This window comes from Lampris incognitus, chromosome 6 (assembly GCF_029633865.1).
Source record: "Lampris incognitus isolate fLamInc1 chromosome 6, fLamInc1.hap2, whole genome shotgun sequence".
NCBI classification, from domain to species: domain Eukaryota; kingdom Metazoa; phylum Chordata; class Actinopteri; order Lampriformes; family Lampridae; genus Lampris; species Lampris incognitus.
In genome coordinates, this window is record NC_079216.1 from 63,933,107 (window position 1) to 63,953,261 (window position 20,155).

Consider the following 20,155-nt stretch of genomic DNA (forward strand, 5'->3'; position numbering starts at 1 on the left):
CATTCTGCCCATTAAGCGCCGGCCGAATTTCTCCACGGGAGCGGCCATTTCTCAGAGTTTAAGAGCCATATTTCATCCTCGGCCACCCCGATGCGAACAAAGCACCAACTGGTGATTGCTGTGTTGGAGTGGCCCATTGGGGCGGCAAGCCAAGGAGCCGCAGGAGCTGCCAAGAGAGCCAGGGCCAGAGGGCTGGAGGAGGAAGAGGAGCCCCAGCCACCTGTGCCCATTAGGGCTGGGTGCTGACAAACTGCACTGGGCCCTGGGGATCCCACCCAAACAAGCTGAGGAGAGAGAGGGAAGGGAGGCACCAGACAGGGTCAAGGTCATTCCCCATTCATTGACAGAGAGCCGACTCATGTCCGACAGTCTTTAAACAATCTAGACTGGCTAAATGGGTGTCGATGCTGAAATAGGACAGCGCGGGGGTGACTGAGACCGGACCGGTTTGGGGCTTTTTGTTGTGGATCCACCTAGTGGAGACTAAGCTCGGCAGGTTCAAGAAAGGCTTGTGTTTGTGTGTGTGTGTGTGTGTGTTTGTGTGTGTGTGTGTGTCAGTGGTGTTTCAATTAGATGAGTAACCCAATAAGATTTCCTTTGTAATTTTATGATGCCCTTTCATCTCCCTCATGTGCAAAAGCTAGGAAAAAGAACAGACGGTGGACCACTGCAGGCACGCTGTGGCCTGCTTGATATCTCTTTTTGCACACGTAAAAAAACAGCCAGTGCATACACGCACACGCACACACACACACACCACACACACCACACGCGCCTAGTGCAAACACACTCAAGATGCAGAGGCACACGCACAACCTACACACCCCAAAAGACCCAATGACTCATCTCAATTTCTGGCAACACGGAGTAACTAGTCTTCAGCAACAAGTCTGCCATTATTGTGCGGATGTGTTTCATTGTGTAGAGACAGTCATTGTGTAGCCGTAGCCCCCATCAACGCGCCTTGAGCTCACAACCCCCCCACGTCCAGGCTTCTCCGCGGAGCCTACGAGCACCCTGGCTCCAAACAAGACACGTCCCGCACAGACACACACCGACATGCCCGGAGGAAGAGGATCTGCCTTCAAAGAGCCAGTCGCACACAGGCTGCGAACTGCAACATCACCTCCGACAAACGCCTCTGTGCCGCAGCTACACACACACACACACACACAAACACGTGCGCACACACGTGAGGCACAGAAATGCAGCCGGGAAAGGCGAGGTTCTTCTACGACCCCCCCGACCGTTGATTAGATGTCGTTCTGACAACGGGACGCGCTACACCCCTGTAGTGTGTCCACCCTGTGTGGACACACTACAGGGTGTAGTGTGTCCACCCTGTAGTGTGTCCACCCTGTGTGGACACACTACAGGGTGTAGTGTGTCCCTTGCCTCTGCACAACAGATTTGTCGGCAGGAGGGTCCCCCCCCCCCCTCCATTGTGGAATTAACCTGTGCTCTGAGAACTACCTCGCAGCCATGGTGCATTATCTCCCTGGCCGGTGGCAAGCCTGCCGGCGGTGAGCAAACGGCTGGCCCAATATGCACCGGGGTAGGGGGACGCAGACAGACAGACAGGGACGCAGGCAGACAGACAGGGACGCAGGCAGACAGACAGGGACGCAGGCAGACAGGGATGCAGGCAGAAAAGGGACGCAGGCAGACAGACAGGGATGCAGGCAGACAGACAGGGATGCAGGCAGACAGGGATGCAGGCAGACAGGGACGCAGGCAGACAGACAGGGATGCAGGCAGACAGGGATGCAGACAGACAGGGACGCAGGCAGACAGGGATGCAGGCAGAAAGGGACGCAGGCAGACAGACAGGGATGCAGGCAGACAGACAGGGATGCAGGCAGACAGGGATGCAGGCAGACAGGGACGCAGGCAGACAGACAGGGATGCAGGCAGACAGGGATGCAGGCAGACAGACAGGGATGCAGGCAGACAGACAGGGATGCAGGCAGACAGGGACGCAGGCAGACAGACAGGGATGCAGGCAGACAGGGATGCAGGCAGACAGACAGGGATGCAGGCAGACAGGGACGCAGGCAGACAGGGATGCAGGCAGACAGACAGGGATGCAGGCAGACAGGGACGCAGGCAGACAGGATGCAGGCAGACAGACAGGGATGCAGACAGACAGGGATGCAGGCAGACAGACAGGGATGCAGGCAGACAGGGACGCAGGCAGACAGACAGGGATGCAGGCAGACAGGGATGCAGGCAGACAGACAGGGATGCAGGCAGACAGGGACGCAGGCAGACAGGGATGCAGGCAGACAGACAGGGACGCAGGCAGACAGGGACGCAGGCAGACAGGGATGCAGGCAGACAGACAGGGATGCAGGCAGACAGGGACGCAGGCAGACTAGGGACGCAGGCAGACAGACAGGGACGCAGACAGACAGGGATGCAGGCAGACAGACAGGATGCAGGCAGACAGGGACGCAGGCAGACAGACAGGGACGCAGGCAGACAGACAGGGATGCAGGCAGACAGGGACGCAGGCAGACAGACAGGGATGCAGGCAGACAGACAGGGATGCAGGCAGACAGGGACGCAGGCAGACAGACAGGGATGCAGGCAGACAGACAGGGACGCAGGCAGACAGGGATGCAGGCAGACAGACAGGGATGCAGGCAGACAGACAGGGACGCAGGCAGACAGACAGGGATGCAGGCAGACAGGGACGCAGGCAGACAGACAGGGATGCAGGCAGACAGACAGGGATGCAGGCAGACAGGGACGCAGGCAGACAGGGACGCAGGCAGACAGACAGGGACGCAGGCAGACAGACAGGGATGCAGGCAGACAGACAGGGACGCAGGCAGACAGACAGGGATGCAGGCAGACAGACAGGGATGCAGGCAGACAGACAGGGATGCAGGCAGACAGGCACGCAGGCAGGCAGACAGGGACGCAGGCAGACAGACGGGCGGGCGGGAAAAAGTGCACGGTTCAGCCACCAAGGACAGGCACGGGCACCCCTCTCTCGCACCTCTGCGAGGAGTGTCACTAACAAGGGGAGATAGCCCTTCTCCTTCCTGCCATTTCCAGCGGGTCTGAGCGGAACCCACCACGGAGCCAGGGGGCCCCCACAGCACAGCCGGAGGAAGTTATAGTATTCACACTAGATTTATGAATGAGTGTTGAGAGCAAAGGATGAGTCACAGCTTCCGCGCTGCACGGCGAGGAGGGCAGCAGGCAGGCTACCACGAGAGGCACGGGGGGGGGGAGGGGGGGCGGGGGGGAGGGGGGAGGGGGCGCTCAAATAGGCATCAGGCTGGCTGGCTCCACACTACATACACTGGAGTTGCCAGTTAGGCACAAAACACTCACTCTCATTCACACACACACACACACACACACAGACACACACACACACAACCTGGGCACATGCTGGGGAAATTTGTCAAAGTAGGAGGATGTCAAATGGCACGTGAGACAAGTCGTGAAATGTGTGTAAGTGTGTGTGTGTGTGTGTGTGTGTGTGTGTGTGTGTGCGCGCATGCTTGTTGGTATAAGTGTGTCTCTCTGAATACAAGCGGCGTGTCACATAGAGCCTATTTTGGTCAATCAGGCTACGAGAGGAAACCTAGGAAAAGAGGCCAATCTGTCAGCACTTTGAGAGGAGCCCTTTGTAGGCCGCGGAGGACAGGAGTCGGATAAGCTCACAGGGTCGGCTATCAATGGACAATAAGCCCCCGCTAGTCACACAAAGGACAATAACACGCTGTATAACCGTATTATTGTGAATAAACTTTGCTAAGCTGCAATCAAATTGAAATTGCGCACGAGAAAGACGCCGTTGTTGACGTCAAAAAGCTAGCGGCGGCGGCGGCGGCGGCGGCGGCCGACGTGCGTCTGCGGCCTTTCACGAGTCTCCCCTTGCACTCCCCCCCCCCCCCCCCCCCCGTGCAGCGAAGCAAACGGAACATGTTCAATTTTGCTTTTTTGGGAGGAACTCAAACAAATTAAAGCGTGAGGTGGAAGGAATTCCATTCTGACCGATCACACTCGCCACTCACGTTCCCCGACTCGCAAAGTCCAAAGGCAACCAATAAAACCAATTGAGCAGAAAAGCTATTTGTAACCAAACAGATCCCCCCCCCACCCCCCCACCCCCACCCCGCCCCGCTCCTGAGAGGGCCCAGGTTCTGGGTGCTTAGTGAAGAAGGCCTCTGTTTTGGGGTGAAACTACTAAGATCACTGGCTTAGAGTTCCCCGAGAATGACATTTATGAATGTGACCTAGATGGGAGAAAATGTGGCAGAGGCCAGGGGAGGGGAGGGGGGAGGGGGGAGGGGGAGGGGGAGGGGTGTGGATGGAATGGACTGAGACAGACCGAGGGACACGCAAACACACATGCAACCCCTGTGTGCGCACACAGCAGGACAAACAGCGAGACACGTTGCGCCAGCGCAAACAGAACACCGAGGAAAACTCCCATGGAGACGCGCCGTTTTCCGAGGAAACCTCTGGGAACGCGTACGGCAAACTGCAGAGAATATCGCGCCTAAGTATATGTTTACCACTACGGCGCAATTACGGTCCCCGGTAGAGGTACGGCACAAACGGCGCTCGCGTAGAGATGTCTTCCCAGAGGCAGCGCCGGCGACCGAGGTCTGCACAATAACACCGAGAGGCGGTGGCGGCCATGGAAAGATGGGGAACGCACAACGCCGCTGCAGAATGCCCTCCCCCCAGCACGAACACCTGCCTATGCCCCGCCCGCTGTTGGGTTCGCTTGGGGACAACACAACGGAGGATCGAGGGTACGCCGTCCTCCCGGGGGACACGGTGTCGGCAGGGCCGGGGAGGGGGGGGGGGGGGAGGGGAGGGTTAGCCGTGACCGGGGGCGGCTGATCACATCCTTCTTGCGCTCACGGCTCCGCACATCGGTTGCCTAGGGAACCCGGCGCCCTGATGTGTGGCGGAGCCGCAGCACATCTGGCCGCCGCGGCGCAGGGGCGAGGATATCGACATGGCAGTAAGCAAGCACGGAGTGGACAGGGATTTTCATGTTTTGTTTGCCCCCCACCCCCACCCCCACCCCCCACCCCCCACCCACCCCCTAATTTCCATTATAATTCTGTTATCTCTTGCAGTGTTGTATTGTGCAAATTGCGTAAACACAACTTCCATTACACGCTGTCCATCTTGGGAGAGAGATCCCCCCCCGCCCCCCGCCGTCGCTCTCCCGGAGGTTTCTTCCTGTTTTTTCCTCCCTGCTAAAGGTTGTTTGTTCTTTTTTGGGGGAGATGTTCCCTATCCGACGCGAGGGTCTAAGGACAGGGTGTTGTGTTGCTGTAAAGCCCCCGGGGGCAAATTTGTAATTTGGGATACCGGGCTGTACAAATAAAATTGACCTTGACCTCTCTCTAACGAAGCCCCCCGGTAAACCCACTGAGCGGGGCAGAGGAGGCGAGAAAAGGTGCATCTGGTTATGCCGTCTTTTAGTGGGGGGGGGGGGGGGGGGGGGGGTGGGGGTGGGGGGGTACGGGAGGGCACGTGTGAACGAGCCTGATCGGCACAGGTGTTATCTCTTTGGCATGGCCCACTGGCACACCGCCTGAGCTTTGTACAAAATGGAGCACAGCTCGCAGAGTGGAAGGAGGAGGGTGAGGGGGGGGGGGTGGGGGCGGAGGAGCGGGCGGAGGAGGAGGAGGAGGAGGAGGATAGGATGTGTGGGCACTGAGTCACCGTGAAGCCTGTACCACAGGAAAGCACCGAGTTTTCCAAAGCTGCAATCTCACCTCAGCGGGGCCTTCTTCGATAAGCCTCGGAAAAAGTCCGGGAATCGAAGAGCTTCCGTCCGTGCCGCGCAAGAACTCCCCGAGATTGTGTCGGTTAAACATAAACTGCAAAACAATGTCGGCGCACCTCGGCACGGAAACTCCCGAAAGCTCTCGGGCAAAACGGACACACACCACCTCCCATGTGTGCAGCTCCTACTACCCACCCCTAACAAACCGTTCCTGTGTGTCCCGGGACATGTCGCCCATACATATGGCCCATACCGTGGGTGTTTTTCCCCTCGCCGTCCCCTCACAACTGCCGTGACTCAGCCAGAAGAATTCCTACCTTATATAATCTCTTCTAGGGGCAGACTCACTCCTTCAGACTCCACGTTTATGGCTATAATGGCTGAAGTATCAGTAAATCCCATCTCCAGGCCTGCGTGCGCTGGGAGTTGAAACTTTTATACCGTTTGGTCACCTCACGTGCGTCTTGCCACCCGGAATTATTCACCTCCAGAAAGTTCCTACGTCGCTCATGCTTTCGGTGTCTTCCGTAATTTATTTACATTTCCTCATTAACATTTTTGGGGGGGGGGGAATTGGTTTAGCTGGCCAGGAAAACAACAAAATGGGAAAAAACTGAATGTTTAACTATTCGTGGCATTGGCACGTTTGTGATACTATTGAAGTATCATTTACTAAAACTTGTGACTGGCTGTACGGCACATCCGTTTCCCCCCCCCCCCTTCCCCGTCCCCTCGCCCTTCAAAGTTCTTAAATTTATCTCCCCCCCCTCCCCCCCCCCCCCAATGCATTCCATAGCTGGGACATCTGTTTCACAAGATTACTTTACAAACACACTTTTGCATTCCTGCACATTCATTAAGACGAGTAGGAAATTATAACGGTCATCGGCGAGGCGAAAGAGTTATTCTATTTGCCGTTTCATCAAAAAACCTGCAGATTTCAACCACACCGCTTACAAAAAAAAACAACAAAAAAAAAGAGCGGCGTGGCTTCCTGAGCCTGCGTGACTGTGAAAGTGTGTACTCTGAAATGGTTTTCCCCCCGCTGCCCGCTGGACGCAGGTCAGAGCACTCGGAGCAGTGATATCAAGTGGGTCTCTGGCATGCGGGGAGTAAACATATTATCAAATGCAAAACTCTCCGAGGCTAGAGGAGGTTTTCTGCCAACTGCTAAGACTTCTAAATGCTCTTTGCTCTGCTGGGTTTCTTCTGGGTTCAGTACAAGGACACACAAGAGCTCAGGCTCCGCATGGCATAGCACAGCACAGTCAGTCTCCTCACCCCGACTGTCATCTTTCAGCACTAGCTAGCGCTCCCCCAGACTCGTGTTCAAGCTAATACCACAGATTTCTATTTTTTTTTTTTATTATTCCTCGACTGTATGAATGGAACGAGCCCAACTTGTTCAAAAGGCAAAGGCAACTACTGTAGGTGAGGCGCAGTCGAGCGCGGCTGCAATAATTAACATTTTTATTTATTTAGCCGGAGACTTGACTCCTGCCATTTCGCAGTCGATATCAATTTGCAGCATTTGGAACACGAGATTTCTCAAATCGAGCACGGGTAAAGGGCACCGGTTGAGAAAGCCGACTCGTAACCAGAGTGCACGCGAAGCTGGGCGTTCGGTAAGTTAATATTCTGACGCATAGAGAAGAAATGTGAGCAATGACAGGATGGGTGAACGTGCACCCGTGCGCCTCTGTGCCGAGCGCTGACCTGACCCGAGACCCGGGGTCTAAAGAAGGCAGCGGGCTTCTCTGCTTGTCGGCCCCGCAAACGAGAGCCCCAGACCTGTCTCGAGGCTGGCTCTGCTCCAAGGGATGGGGGACATGCCTGTCTGGAACTCAAAGACCTGAGGGGCCTATTTGAGGCCGGCCCGGGGAGCACACTCGGTCACGGGACCCGCAAACTCAAAGCAAACAGCGCGCAATGTCACAGGAATCAGAGTCAGCCAAACAAGCTGGTCGGCCGCCACTAAAGTGATGAGAGAACGCTTCTGACAAGTAAACAGTGGAGAGATATCTGACGGCCAGAGCTGTTAACAACATCTGATAAAGCCAGCAGGAGAGAGTGGGAAGAAAAGAGTAAGGAAAGGAGGAAGCTCCGGCTAAAGAACTGACAAGGGCAACGCGAGACGAAATCCAGCCTAGACAGCTGAGGGACAGACTGAGCCAACAAATGAATAGAAGGGGAAGACAGCGGGCGTGAAGGAAGGGTATAAAGAGAGGGAAGTGAGGCGGGGCGTTGGACGGAAGATGGAAGTGAAGACGGAGTGGGAAAGAGGACGAGGAGGTAAAAGAGGAGAGAGCCAGGGTGTGTTTTTCAGCTCTCGAGGTCTGTGTGTTGGCGGGGAGACCACTGTGCGGCGCGTATACCTGACATTTCTCGAACATTTCCCCCTTTAGCCTCCCCCCCCTCCCCCTCCCCCTCCCCACATGGATCCTCTGCTAGGGCCTCTCCATGCATCGCCGCCTGCCTCTAAAAAGCACCCAGGACCTGTGCTCCGATCTTCACTTCCTCACACGGCCACTCCCGTTGCCATGCGGTCGCAAGTCCAGCATCAACTCGGTTTACCCTGGGCCGACAGTTGCCCTTGTGTTTACGTCCACCGACGAGGGAACCGACTGCTACCTAATCTAACGCTGAGCCCACGATTTTAGTTGCCGTGATGTTTGTCTGAAGCTGTATCTAGAGAGCGAACAAACAGGAAGGAGTCGTGTTGTGTTTCCATGTGGCCCAGAGGGCCCAGAGGCTAGGGTAGTGTAACCAGGCAGACAGCACTCCGTTCCTCATGTTCCGTAATTAAAGAGGAGACTGGTCTGTATTGACTAGAAAACCACTGCATGCCCTTGAAGGAACATCTGTACGGGAGAAAAACAAGGCAATTATGCAGAGGGGTGAAGGGATAGGGAGGGACCTGAGGTGGGAGGGAGAGAGAGGTATACGACATCAAGCCTTCAAAGAGAGAGAGAGAGAGAGTGAGCGAGAGGAGTTGGGGGGGGGGGGTCTCTTCTCCGCATTAAGCCCTGAATATTAACAGACGACTAGCCGTGATGCTCGCACCGCCAACCTCGTTCCCATTACTACGTCACTCATCGCTCGTCTCCTTCAACTTTGCAGTTGCTGACGCCTTTATCTGCGGCCTTGAGCCCTCAAGGTCCTCCCAGCGAATGCATTTCACCCTGACCTCGGCCTGGGCCTCAGAGGGAAGGGAACCGCTTCAAACAATACTCTGGCTCTCTCAAGTGCAATGACAGAAAACAACAGAAGCTTTCGTTATGTATCTTCTTTTGTTGGGAGGGGGGGGGGGTTGGGGATGCCAATATGACTCGATGGTCATTGTGAAAACCTCAAAACACAACTGATTACAATCTTAAAGGACGCATCGAGGGGGGGGAATTTGTTTTTCTCGCACATATCGCATAACTCCCCGATGCCCCAAACATTTTCCCATCCACGACCACCATTTAAGCTAAAAATAACTCTTTTCGACTAACAATAACATGCGTGGGGTTCTCTTCAGCGCATTCTGAATATAATCAATCAGACACATAGCACGTCCATAAAATGAAAACACAACAATAAACAGTCTACGGCTGGTCTATAGAAACAGAGGCGGTCACTGAGGAATGGCTTAGAGGTTGACTTCCACTATTTGTTCTAAGGGTCTGGGAGAGGAAGGAGGGTGGCGTTTGAGGCTGCCAGCTGACCATGGGAGCCGCACACAGGTCTTCGACGGACAAGGCCCTGGGGGGAGGTTTTCCCACCGCCGTCCCACGTCGATGAGAGGACAGGGGAGCTGACGCTAAGCAAGAGTAGGAGCCGTATTTTCCTCGCCAGCTACTCCGAGTGAGGTTCAACTCCGCTCCTTCGCCAAGCAAAAACTTGCATCTGCATACCTCTGATTCACATCGCTGAGATACAGCAGGGTTAGAGAGAGAGAGAGAGAGACCATCTTTCAAGCACTATAGTGTGTAATAGTCAAAGCAAAACAAACAGTTACAGGGCGGCATCGCAGCTGGTCCATACCACGGCACTGATATCACTTTCTCACTCGCACATTAACTTCAGCATCTGCTAAGAAAGACTGCAGAGAGCAGCAGCAGCAGCGGCGAGAGCACCCAGAATGCCACAGCCTCACCACTTTTTCATCTCGTCATCAACAAGCTCACAGTTACGTGTCCTCTGGTCACATCTAGAAGCATATTTCGTCACGGACGCTCATTATCTCAGTTTTGCAAATTTTGAAACACGATTCGCCTCTGACAAACTCGTGAACATGTGCCATAAAATCACGGGGCTGTTTATTTCACGGCCGACATCTTGATAGCTGTTAATTACCTGTGCTGAAGTGTAGCTCTGACACGTCCATCAGCTCGGATAAGATAAGGCTCCGTTTTATTTGTTCAGTTAGTCGGGGTTTGGAAAATATGGACCTTGCGCCGGGCAATTTGGCTGACTGTGTTATCACTATAGAAATGATCGTACCAAACAGTAATGACTTTTATGACGGTGTGTACAAATGACCACTTCCGTCAAGTTAATCTCGCTGCTGAATGAAAGAGAACTAGTCAAGGAGGTTAAATGCCCACGGAGACGCCTCTTTTTAACGCCACATTATGCTTTTTATCCAAATCTGTGTATAATCACTGCAAATTAATAAAGAGTAAATTATAGGAAACAAGCAGGAATTTCTAAAAACACACCAATCTGTAAAATAGAACAATTAAATTAAATTAAACTTGGTTTAAACACTAATTTAGCTACATTTCCTTTCGAAACACACGCAAAAAAATTATTTATTTTTTTTTAAATCACAAGATCAACAGTCAAAATAACATCTTTTACTGCAATATCAGCAGCTGTTGAGTAGTCCCTCTGCAGTCCGCTTTACAAAATGAAATGAAGGGGTGCCGGGAGGGAAACAAGCAAGCATGTCCACTCGCCCGGACTGTAAAGGCAATACATACCAAGACAGATGTGCTCTTCAGTTTTTCCACCGTTCCAAAGTACTCTAAAAATACACTTAATATTTGAACATCAGTGTTAATTACTCTATTATTATTATATATATATATATATAGTGTTAATGTTAATTACTCTATTGTATATATATAGTGTTAATGTTAATTACTCTATTATTATATATATATCTACAGTGTCAGTGTAAATTTCTCTATTATTATATATATCTATAGTGTCAGTGTTAATTACTCTATTATTATATAAATATCTATAGTCAGTGTTAATTACTCTATTATATATATATATATATATATATATATATAGCTATAGTGTCATAGTGTCAGTGTTAATTACTCTATTATTATATATATATAGCTATAGTGTCAGTGTTAATTTCTCTATTATATATATATATAGCTATAGTGTCAGTGTTAATTACTCTATCATTATATATATTTATAGTGTCAGTGTTAATTACTCTATTGATATATATATAGTGTTCATGTTAATTACTCTATGCTGGGAAACCTCTTGGAAGGTGAACTAATGACGGAGATGACTAAACTGCACTTTGCCAGTGAGCTCAAGCCACATCTTTGCTTCATGCCTTGACACCAAACTTTGCAGGAGTTTGCCCGTCATTGTCGAACAATGCAAGATCATGAGCCCGTGAGGGTGGTGTCCGCATTCACAAAAAATCAGATTACACAGGAATAACCAAAGAAACCTGGAAAAGGAAACAAAACGAAGAGCAAAAACTCTAGGTGCGTACCCGTTGTAGGGAATTGTGTCAGTTCATGTCGTTGCTAATGGAGGTTTCTTCTTACGTTGTGCTAGCAGATAGCCCTCCCTGCTCGACCAGTTAGTGCTGGTTAGGCGCGTAGTCCGGCTGACGTGCTTAACGTGCAAGTAAGAGTTTGGAGGTGTGCACATCTGTGAGCCACATAGCCAGAAACCTCTTCTCTCCAACGGTGCACAGGAAATGTAGGCCTACACAGCATTCCGTCTGGGAAGGGCTAGTGTGGGCCAACTAAACACGCTACCATACCTAAATTACCCGATAGGGTGCTAGTAACTAGGTAGCATGAAGCATTAGCTACGTTGATTAGCATCATCAAAAACAATCAAGCTGTTTTATCCCCCGGAGTTATTTGGACCTGTGACATAAACATTAACGGCTATTTTTCACCGTAAAAATAGTTTTCTGTGACTCTGAGAGCATCCTTGATGAATATTAATAACACTCCAGAAGTTGGCCAGCAAGTAGAAGAAAAATGATAGCCAAAGGACACAATTAAGTAACTTATCAAAAAATGTTGATAAGTGGCTACAGACACATTCATACGATTTTTATTTTATTTCTTTAACCAAGCAACAGAAACCCAAACCGGAACCCCGAGCCCTTACGCCATTCTTCGGTTTGAATGGCAAACACTACAAACATGTTTGCTCACAGGACCTGACTGTAAGATTCACTGACTGCTATTTCCAGGTCTGTGTGTGAAACAGGCTTAGACACAAAGATATAACTTGGGCTAATACAAGTGCTCTCTAGTTTAGAACAGGCATGGGCCCAAAACAGGTGACCTAGTTTTCCCCATTTGCCTCCTGACTCTTTCAGACAAGCATTTACGACCGTATCGCTGACTGGGACGAACCGGACAAAGACGATGCAGAACCAAATTAAGACTCGCACACTCCCAGACGTTAAGGAGTCCAACGTATAGAAAATTGCATAACCATGTGCTGTTTTAGAAAACATCCGCTTCTACCCCAGGTTGATTTTAAGCATGCATGACCTTCCCACAGCATTCTACCATATACCAACTTCCATAAATTTCATACAGTCCCTAAGGCAAATATTTAACTGACATGGTCTACACAGGTAGACGAGTTCATTCCTTTGCAGAGCAACTCTAAACTGAAATGATTATGCCTTTCTAATACCTAGTGAGATATATATATATATATATATATATGTATATATATATATGTATATATGTATATATATATACAGCCATCCCTCATTCCACAAATAGCCTGCTCTAAAGTGAAGGTCTCAATAATGAACAGAGGGGAAATGTTTTCAGCGGCCCATGGACAATCCTGTAGCCAGACGGAAATGAAGTGAAAACATCGCACAGATTCACGGGATTTGTTGGCTGGTGAAGAAATGCACAATTTCATCGTGTTTTGTGAGGTTGAATCCTACCGATCTAGAATCAAAGGCACGCCTACGTTTTCTCGTATCACACGAGGGAGGGGTGCAAAATATTGCTCAAATATGGGCAAAATAGTCTACTTGAGAAAAAAAACATTTGTAGAAGACACGGATCACTTGTCCAGCAATGAACAGAGATCTTGAAAACAAAGGGTGAATGAAACAAGGTCCCAGGCCACCTCGCGTGCCTTGTGCTTGTTTGCCAAGTCTCTGAGGAGAAATGGTGTGGCATTAATAAGAGCACCAGGCTGTTAGCTTACCTTTCTGACACTGATTGGAAGTCCAGCAGCGGTAGTTGTAACTGTCTTTGAACATGGTTTGCTGACACAGAGGGTTGTCCTCCATGATGCCTGGGCAGACGTCCCCGCATTCCTTGGACTGCTTATTCCCATTGATTACATTGTTGATCTCAGCGTCCATGATGAGGGACCAGTCCACCGAGTGCAGGTAGCAAAGCTCAGGGTTCTTCTCGATCCGGATGGCCCCTCGGGTGATGTTTCTTAAGTTGTACAGACCGATGTCTTTCAGGCTGGTCATCTCATAGATCACCAGGGCATAGTTGTAGAAGAGGTTTCGCCCACGGATGACGCTGAGGTTGGGGAAGAGTGTGCTGAGGCTGTCCAGGCCCGAGACGCGGAAAAGAAGAAGGTAGTCGGTGATGACGGTCAGCTTGGGGAAGCTGAGCGTGCGGAACAGCTCCTGGTTGAGGTTGTTGGTCTTGTCGGAGATGAGGAGGATCTGCAGGAAGCCCTCCACCACCGTGCAGTTCTCCAACCGCTTGAACGCGCTGATCTCGTTGCGGATGTCGATACTTGGACCACAGACTGAAAGAGGTGCAGAAAGGGAGAGAGGGGCAAGTTATAATCCCATTCTCTAAATCACGGCACACAACATACAAGGAAGCATTGTACCAATCAGAATATATGGGAAAGAGAGTATTACAAAATAAAACCCAGCCACCGAGGATGCACAAGCCAGTGCATCCTTAGTGCCGGTCCCAAGCCCGGACAAATGGGGAGGGTTGCGTCAGGAAGGGCATCCGGCGTAAAATCTTTGCCAAATCAAATATGCGGATCATAAATAAGACATCGGATGATCCGCTGTGGCGACCCCTAACGGGAGCAGCCGAAAGTAGTAGTAGAGAGTATTACAAAATAACTAACAATAACAAAGTTTTGACAAGAATATTCATCCTGCGGGTCATTTAAGAGTGCGTTTTCCTTAAGATATCGTGATAATCATCATAAAGACAACAAGCAAGTATACTGTGCAAGTAATATGTCACATGCAGTAACAGAATTTAGAAAGAATACAGATATAGATGCAATGCATAAACAGTGCTCAAAGGCCTTGTTTTGCAGTGCTGAGAAAACTTTGGATATGGCTACAATAAGTATAAAAAGTGACTGTTCTTTGTGTCACGAGAGCAACTATTCATTTGGCCCTCTGTTCTCCTCCCGAGCTCGAGAAGAAAGGTCTAAAGAGAGCGAGAGAGAGAGAGAGAGAGAGAGAGAGAGAGAGAGAGAGAGAGAGAGAGAGAGAGACCATCCCAGGCGAGCGTTCTCATTGTGTCGAAGGAGAAATATTAACAACCCAAGTCATCCGAGGTCTTCCAAGACAAAGCAGACTTTGGAGGTCTTTGTTGGGACGCCGGTAAACATTTAAGGGCACACAATGTGTACGATATTTCAGACCGTGAACGCTCTCTTCTCTCAAAAAGCTTCTTTCCCTCCCCCCCCCTCTGTCACCTTGGATAACCCCGGTGTTTGAAAAAGCTATCCGTCTCTGCTCTGCACACAGAAAACAACACATGAAACCGCAATGCCTGGAGCGTCCTCTGATACCACACATGTGCGCGCGCACGCACGCGCGCACACACACGCGCGCGCGCGCACACACACACCAAAGAAAGCCTTTATTATTGATGACAATCATCTCTGCTTTTAATATGCCTGTCAGTGACTACAGCTGCGAAGTAATTGCAGCTTAGTCGCGAAGGTATTCTCGTCGTGGGAATGAGCGCCGCTAAGCTGGCAACTTTTCCGAAAACAAACAGTTTCACAGTTGAAATCTGGAAAATTCTCTCGCGGACCCTTTCGCGGCCTACGTCACGCACAGTATGCGCGCGCGCGCGCATTCTGGCAGCCGGAGCGGCAACTTCTCCGTCTCCAGCCAATGCGGAGTGCAAGTGGATTTTTTGGATCGACCTGATATTTACACTTGGAAATCGTCATCTTGTTGCGTTGCGGGTTGCCAGATCAGGTCTAGCAAAACTAAAGGTGTTCCTTTCCACCGCGTACCGTCAGGGAAAAGACCGTTCGACGCAAACAGGCGACGGTTGTGGCTACGAGCAATAAAACGAGTCTAGATAAATACGTCACTGGCTACCATAACAAACAGAAGTTACATTGTAGCATAAACAAGAGGTTATAGCGCGCAATGGACCCATCGCTCGGTCCCGCCCCTCGAACGCAGACGAGCCAATGGCAGCGCAGTACCAAACGGACGCGGGAGCTCACTCGGACGCCTAGAGCTAACGACTCCATCACGCGGCGCCGGAGTCGCATCAGAGGTCGTGGTTTTTTTGTGAAGTTTTAGGATATAAGTTGAACGAAAATGGTCAAACGATGTGCATGGGGGACGTGCAACGAGGTACGCTGAGAGGATAGGCAACGGGGGGTATATCCTATCCCATGGCGGGGGACCACACGGTCAACTCAACGTAACCAAGACAAACGAGGACGTCTACATTTGTTCCGAGGTAAGGCACGACTGTGTTGCGTAGTTTTGACACCGACAGCTGCCATTGTAACGCTAGTCAGCCCGGGTAGCTTGTCCGAGTTAGCAACAGTAACTAAGGGGGGGGCGGGGCTTAGCGATAGGCCCACTGTACGGTGGCAAATGAGCCATTTTTGCTGCCGAAATGCGCGCGCATACTAAATGGCGCCATCGCCGTTTACCGACCGTTAAAGGGGTCTGTCTATCAGGCATGACGTAGAAGATGCGTAAAACAACAGGGAGATTTATGCAATTACAAAAATGGCCGTTTTACGAACGACAGGCCCGGGATGTTTTGAAATGCCACCAGGAAGGTTCACCGATCAGAAGAAATGCCTTGACATTTGAGCTCCTCGGCTAAACCTGTTAAGTTCTTACAGAGGCTTAGGACGCCCTCGCAGCGGACAGCACTGTCCCAGCGACCGTCCAATGAGACAAGCAGACATGTTTTCAATAACAGCCTTTGATCCTTGTCAAAACACTGTCTATGCAAGAGGAAGGGTTGGAGCATGGAGCTCCAACTATTTTTACCCACACGCATGCATATCATCTGCACGGCCAAAAGCTTTCCATTTAAATGGCTCCCAGTTACATGTTAATATTTTTTTTTAAGGGGATATTTCTTCTTCTTCTTCTTCTTCTTCTTCTTTTTGGAACGATGCGAAAATGGCGGTGACCTGTACTCGGCACACGCTCGATCACACCATATATAACCGCATTACACAAAACAAATCTGAAATGATTAAGTAAACTCCACGTTGGCAACGAGAACAAAGGCCGAGCCTGCAGTTCTTAGTTTCGCCAAAAATAGGAGGCACGTTGACTATCAGGATGAATGAGTTGTATTTGCTCCTGCCGGAGAGTTGCATATTTCCACATTTAGAATAAAACCGATTATCCCTGGGTTCCACTTGTGAGCTATTGAGCTGCATGTCTTCTTTGTTTCATTGAGAATTTTCTCCCTGCCCCTCCAGCAGCCAGCGAGAGGGAGGATGGGTGGAGCCACTCAAATACAAAGACTAATTTGTTTGTTAGCAAAGAGAAACTCAAGGTCTCGCTTCCTGATGGAGCCATTAATAAAAGTGGAGGCTGCCGGGCCCGAGGACGGTGGGTAGGCTGACATATAGACCATGTTGGGGGAGAGATATAACGTTGCTGCCGAGCGTTGCCAACAGAGGCCATCGCGCCGGAGTAAAACCACAGGTGACAAAACACAAGCGGCTAAATGGATGGACAGCGTTTTTGTGTGTGGGAATAACCTAAAAGAAGCTGCTGTGGGAAACATCGGTCCCATATCAGGTTTCAGAAGGGAAGAGAGAAATAAAGAGGAAACGGCGAGAAAAAGTGAGAAACAAAGGACGCAAGCAAGAAAGAGAGAGAGAAAATAAAACAAACCCCCTCCTCTTTGTGATTCCCTTCTCCTCATTAGGCATGTTAAGTACCAGGAATTCCAATCATTTCCTCAGTAGGCTGTTGCCTTGAGCTAAGCCAGCAGGCATCTCTACACCTTGCAACTCAGTCCATTTGTTGTGAGGATGTGAATGTGTAAATAAGGTTTAGCTAGAACAACCTTTATTCAGTGTTATGTGATCAGGAAGTGGGGGAAAGATGGAGGAACAAAAAGAAGGACCTGAGAAAGAATGGGCTATTCAGCTGCGTGCGAGTGGTTGGCGAGAGAGCATCATCAAGCGGGGGAATGCCGAAATAGATGTGTCTCTTTCTCTTCCTGCTCTTCTTCGCTCCTCACACGGCAAAGTAGATCCACATATCCCTACAGTGAAAGGAGATCCCTGCGCTCATCGATGATTGATAAACCTTGCCCTGGCCCTCAATTGTAATATCAGTGCTCAAACACTGAGTATGTAATTGACGGAATGAAAAAAAAAAAGGTATATATACATAAAAACTTGGATTTGCCGTTAGGCACTGCTTCGGTCAACTATGCGGGGTCCTCCACTGCAGAGGCCTGTAGAGGCCTTCTCGTAGAGGCGAGCGCAGCGTGTGAAACATTAAATATCAGTTATAGTGGAGTGAGCGAGGGAGTTAACGGAAACGCTCATGCAAAAACCAGGAATTTATAAACAGTCTGGTGAATACAGTGAATTGCAATAACGTACGACCGTCGCCAACATTTCAGCGCGTCGAGAGCAAAGTCCGGTCATTATTCAACAGGGGCTGTCAACAAAGCCAGACCGCAAACGTTTTTAGGCCAACGAACATAATGCAGGACTTCAGTCATCAGTCCCCAGCCCCACCGTACAATTTAAGGCGGTTGCCTATGGCTAGAATGAACAGCAGAAGACATTAACTCCCTCGCCTGCGCCGCCATAACTGAGATTTAATGTTTCGCACGCTGTGCTCGCCCTCTACGAGAAGGCCTCTGCAGTGGAGGACGCCGCATAGTTGATCGAAGTGGTGCCTTATGGCGAATCAAGCATATAGATATATATAGATATCCCTTTTTGCCTTCAATATGAATTACTCAGTATATACAAATCCTTTTTTCAACATAAATATTTTTATGCATTCGCTGTATAAATATAAATCACTCAGCGACCCTGAGAGCAGGACAAGCGGTCCAGTTAATGGATGGTGGATGGATTATCTATCAAATGTTTATTCCATATATATATATAAAATCAATGTTCATTCCATATATATATATCAAATTTCAATATATAATTCCTGTTTGGCTCGCCATTACATATATATAAAATCTTAGTTTTGACCGGCATTAAGACTTGCAAGTAATGCCAGACCCCAAAACATGTGCATAAATCTGCCCTTATAGGCCAAATCTAGAGCTCTTTATCAGAAGCCACGAGGGATCTCTCTGGGAAAGGGCATGTTTTTTCTTCTTCTTCATTTTCTAGTCATCCAGCTGTAAACCCCAGAAAGATTGTTAGGAAGAGGAAGCCTACGTCTTCTGCCTTTTAACTTTAATGTGATGGAGTGCAGCACCACAGCTAAACCTTACTGTATTTGGGGACCCCCTAGTTCCCATCCATCAAACTGCATTAGCTTTCCCTGTGTCAGGCACGGCTGAGAGTATCTCAGCAAGCTCTTCTCCGATCTCTATTCATCACATGAAACAGCCCGCTTTAACGTCACCACTTGGACAGAATTGACATCCAGCTCCCATTAAATATTACGTAACAGCGGGGTTAAGGTATCGAATGGTAATACCGACTAGCGCACACGTGTTTTTGACTCAGCCGTGTCTCCGAGGCACCGAAAGATCTGAAAAATCATTAAAATTCATTTTTTCCTGACGGCATCTCGTCAATTTCATGGCTTTTAGGGGATTTTCGTCATGTCAAGGCACGACTTTTGATCACTCCGGAAAGGGAGACATCGAGAAAAGGGTTCCAAGTCAAAATCCTGTTATCAAATCTGATGTGCTGAAAACAGGATGGGTACTGAAAAAAAAAAAAACATCCACCCCCCCCCCCTGTACTATCCAGTTAAGAGTAGCGAGGGAGCCAGTCACCAACTCATAACCCCTCACACCTGCCACCTCAACTTGCCCTAATCTCCCGCATACTGGAAGTCATCTGACTAGCGATCTGGTAGGCCACTTCCCCTCAGCGGACCTCACTTCAAACACTTTGGCTCAGATATCACACCCCAAACAGTAACACTATACTCTCTGCCATGACAGCTCTCCCACAAAACAAAGACACTCTCTCTCTCTCTCCCTCTCTTTCACTTCTCAGTTCGGTGAAAGGAGAACGAGTTTGTGTGTGTGTACGTGTGCACGAGGGGGGGGGGTGTGCACGATGGGGGGGGGGTGCACGATGGGGGGGGTGTGCACGATGGGGGGGGGGGGGTGCGCTTTGCTGCAATCTTTTCTGATAATTTACCGTCACATCTTAAATGTTTGTGCTCTCAGATCAAATTTACAGCTCTCTCTCGCACCTTTTGAGTTTTCCATTGCTCTCGGACATTCGAGGTGCGGTGGGAAAATTCAGACCACATGTGTTCTCCCTAACAAATGCAGCATTACTTGGGCTTGCCGGTCGTTCTGCCGAAGAGGGGCGGACGCGCGTGCGGTTCTCGACGACGGGCTACCCACTCGTACAGTGAGTGGCGTCCGTCGGGAGGGGCTAACATGTGCAATGGTCTCACAAATTGTACAATACTCCGTGGACTAGTAAACCAGCAGCCCATGATGATGATGTATGTGTGGTTGGCCCCAAACTGCGTATGAGCAAATCGGTTGACGGGCCACTTGAAATAAAGTGTTTAATTAAGCATTGTAAACCTCAGCTGGCAGCCTGGAGGGACCGTAGGACAGCGTTTGACTGCACTTTCACAAACTAGCCCAGTGACACACTTTCACATCCTCACACAGGGGCTCACCACTGACTCAGGCTCGTCACACCGAGCCCTGCTGCAGTATGCAGGGAGCCACACAC

At 50.0% G+C, this 20,155-nt stretch overlaps 1 protein-coding gene across 1 annotated transcript in view; it reads right to left on the minus strand.

The window, feature by feature from the left end:
* Positions 1-20,155, minus strand: part of igf1ra (insulin-like growth factor 1a receptor) — a 59,307-nt gene that overhangs the window by 34,955 nt on the left and 4,197 nt on the right. Inside the window, 2 exon segments of the mRNA XM_056282543.1 lie at positions 6,091-6,116; positions 13,220-13,783. Coding sequence (XP_056138518.1) covers positions 6,091-6,116; positions 13,220-13,783 — 590 coding nt within the window.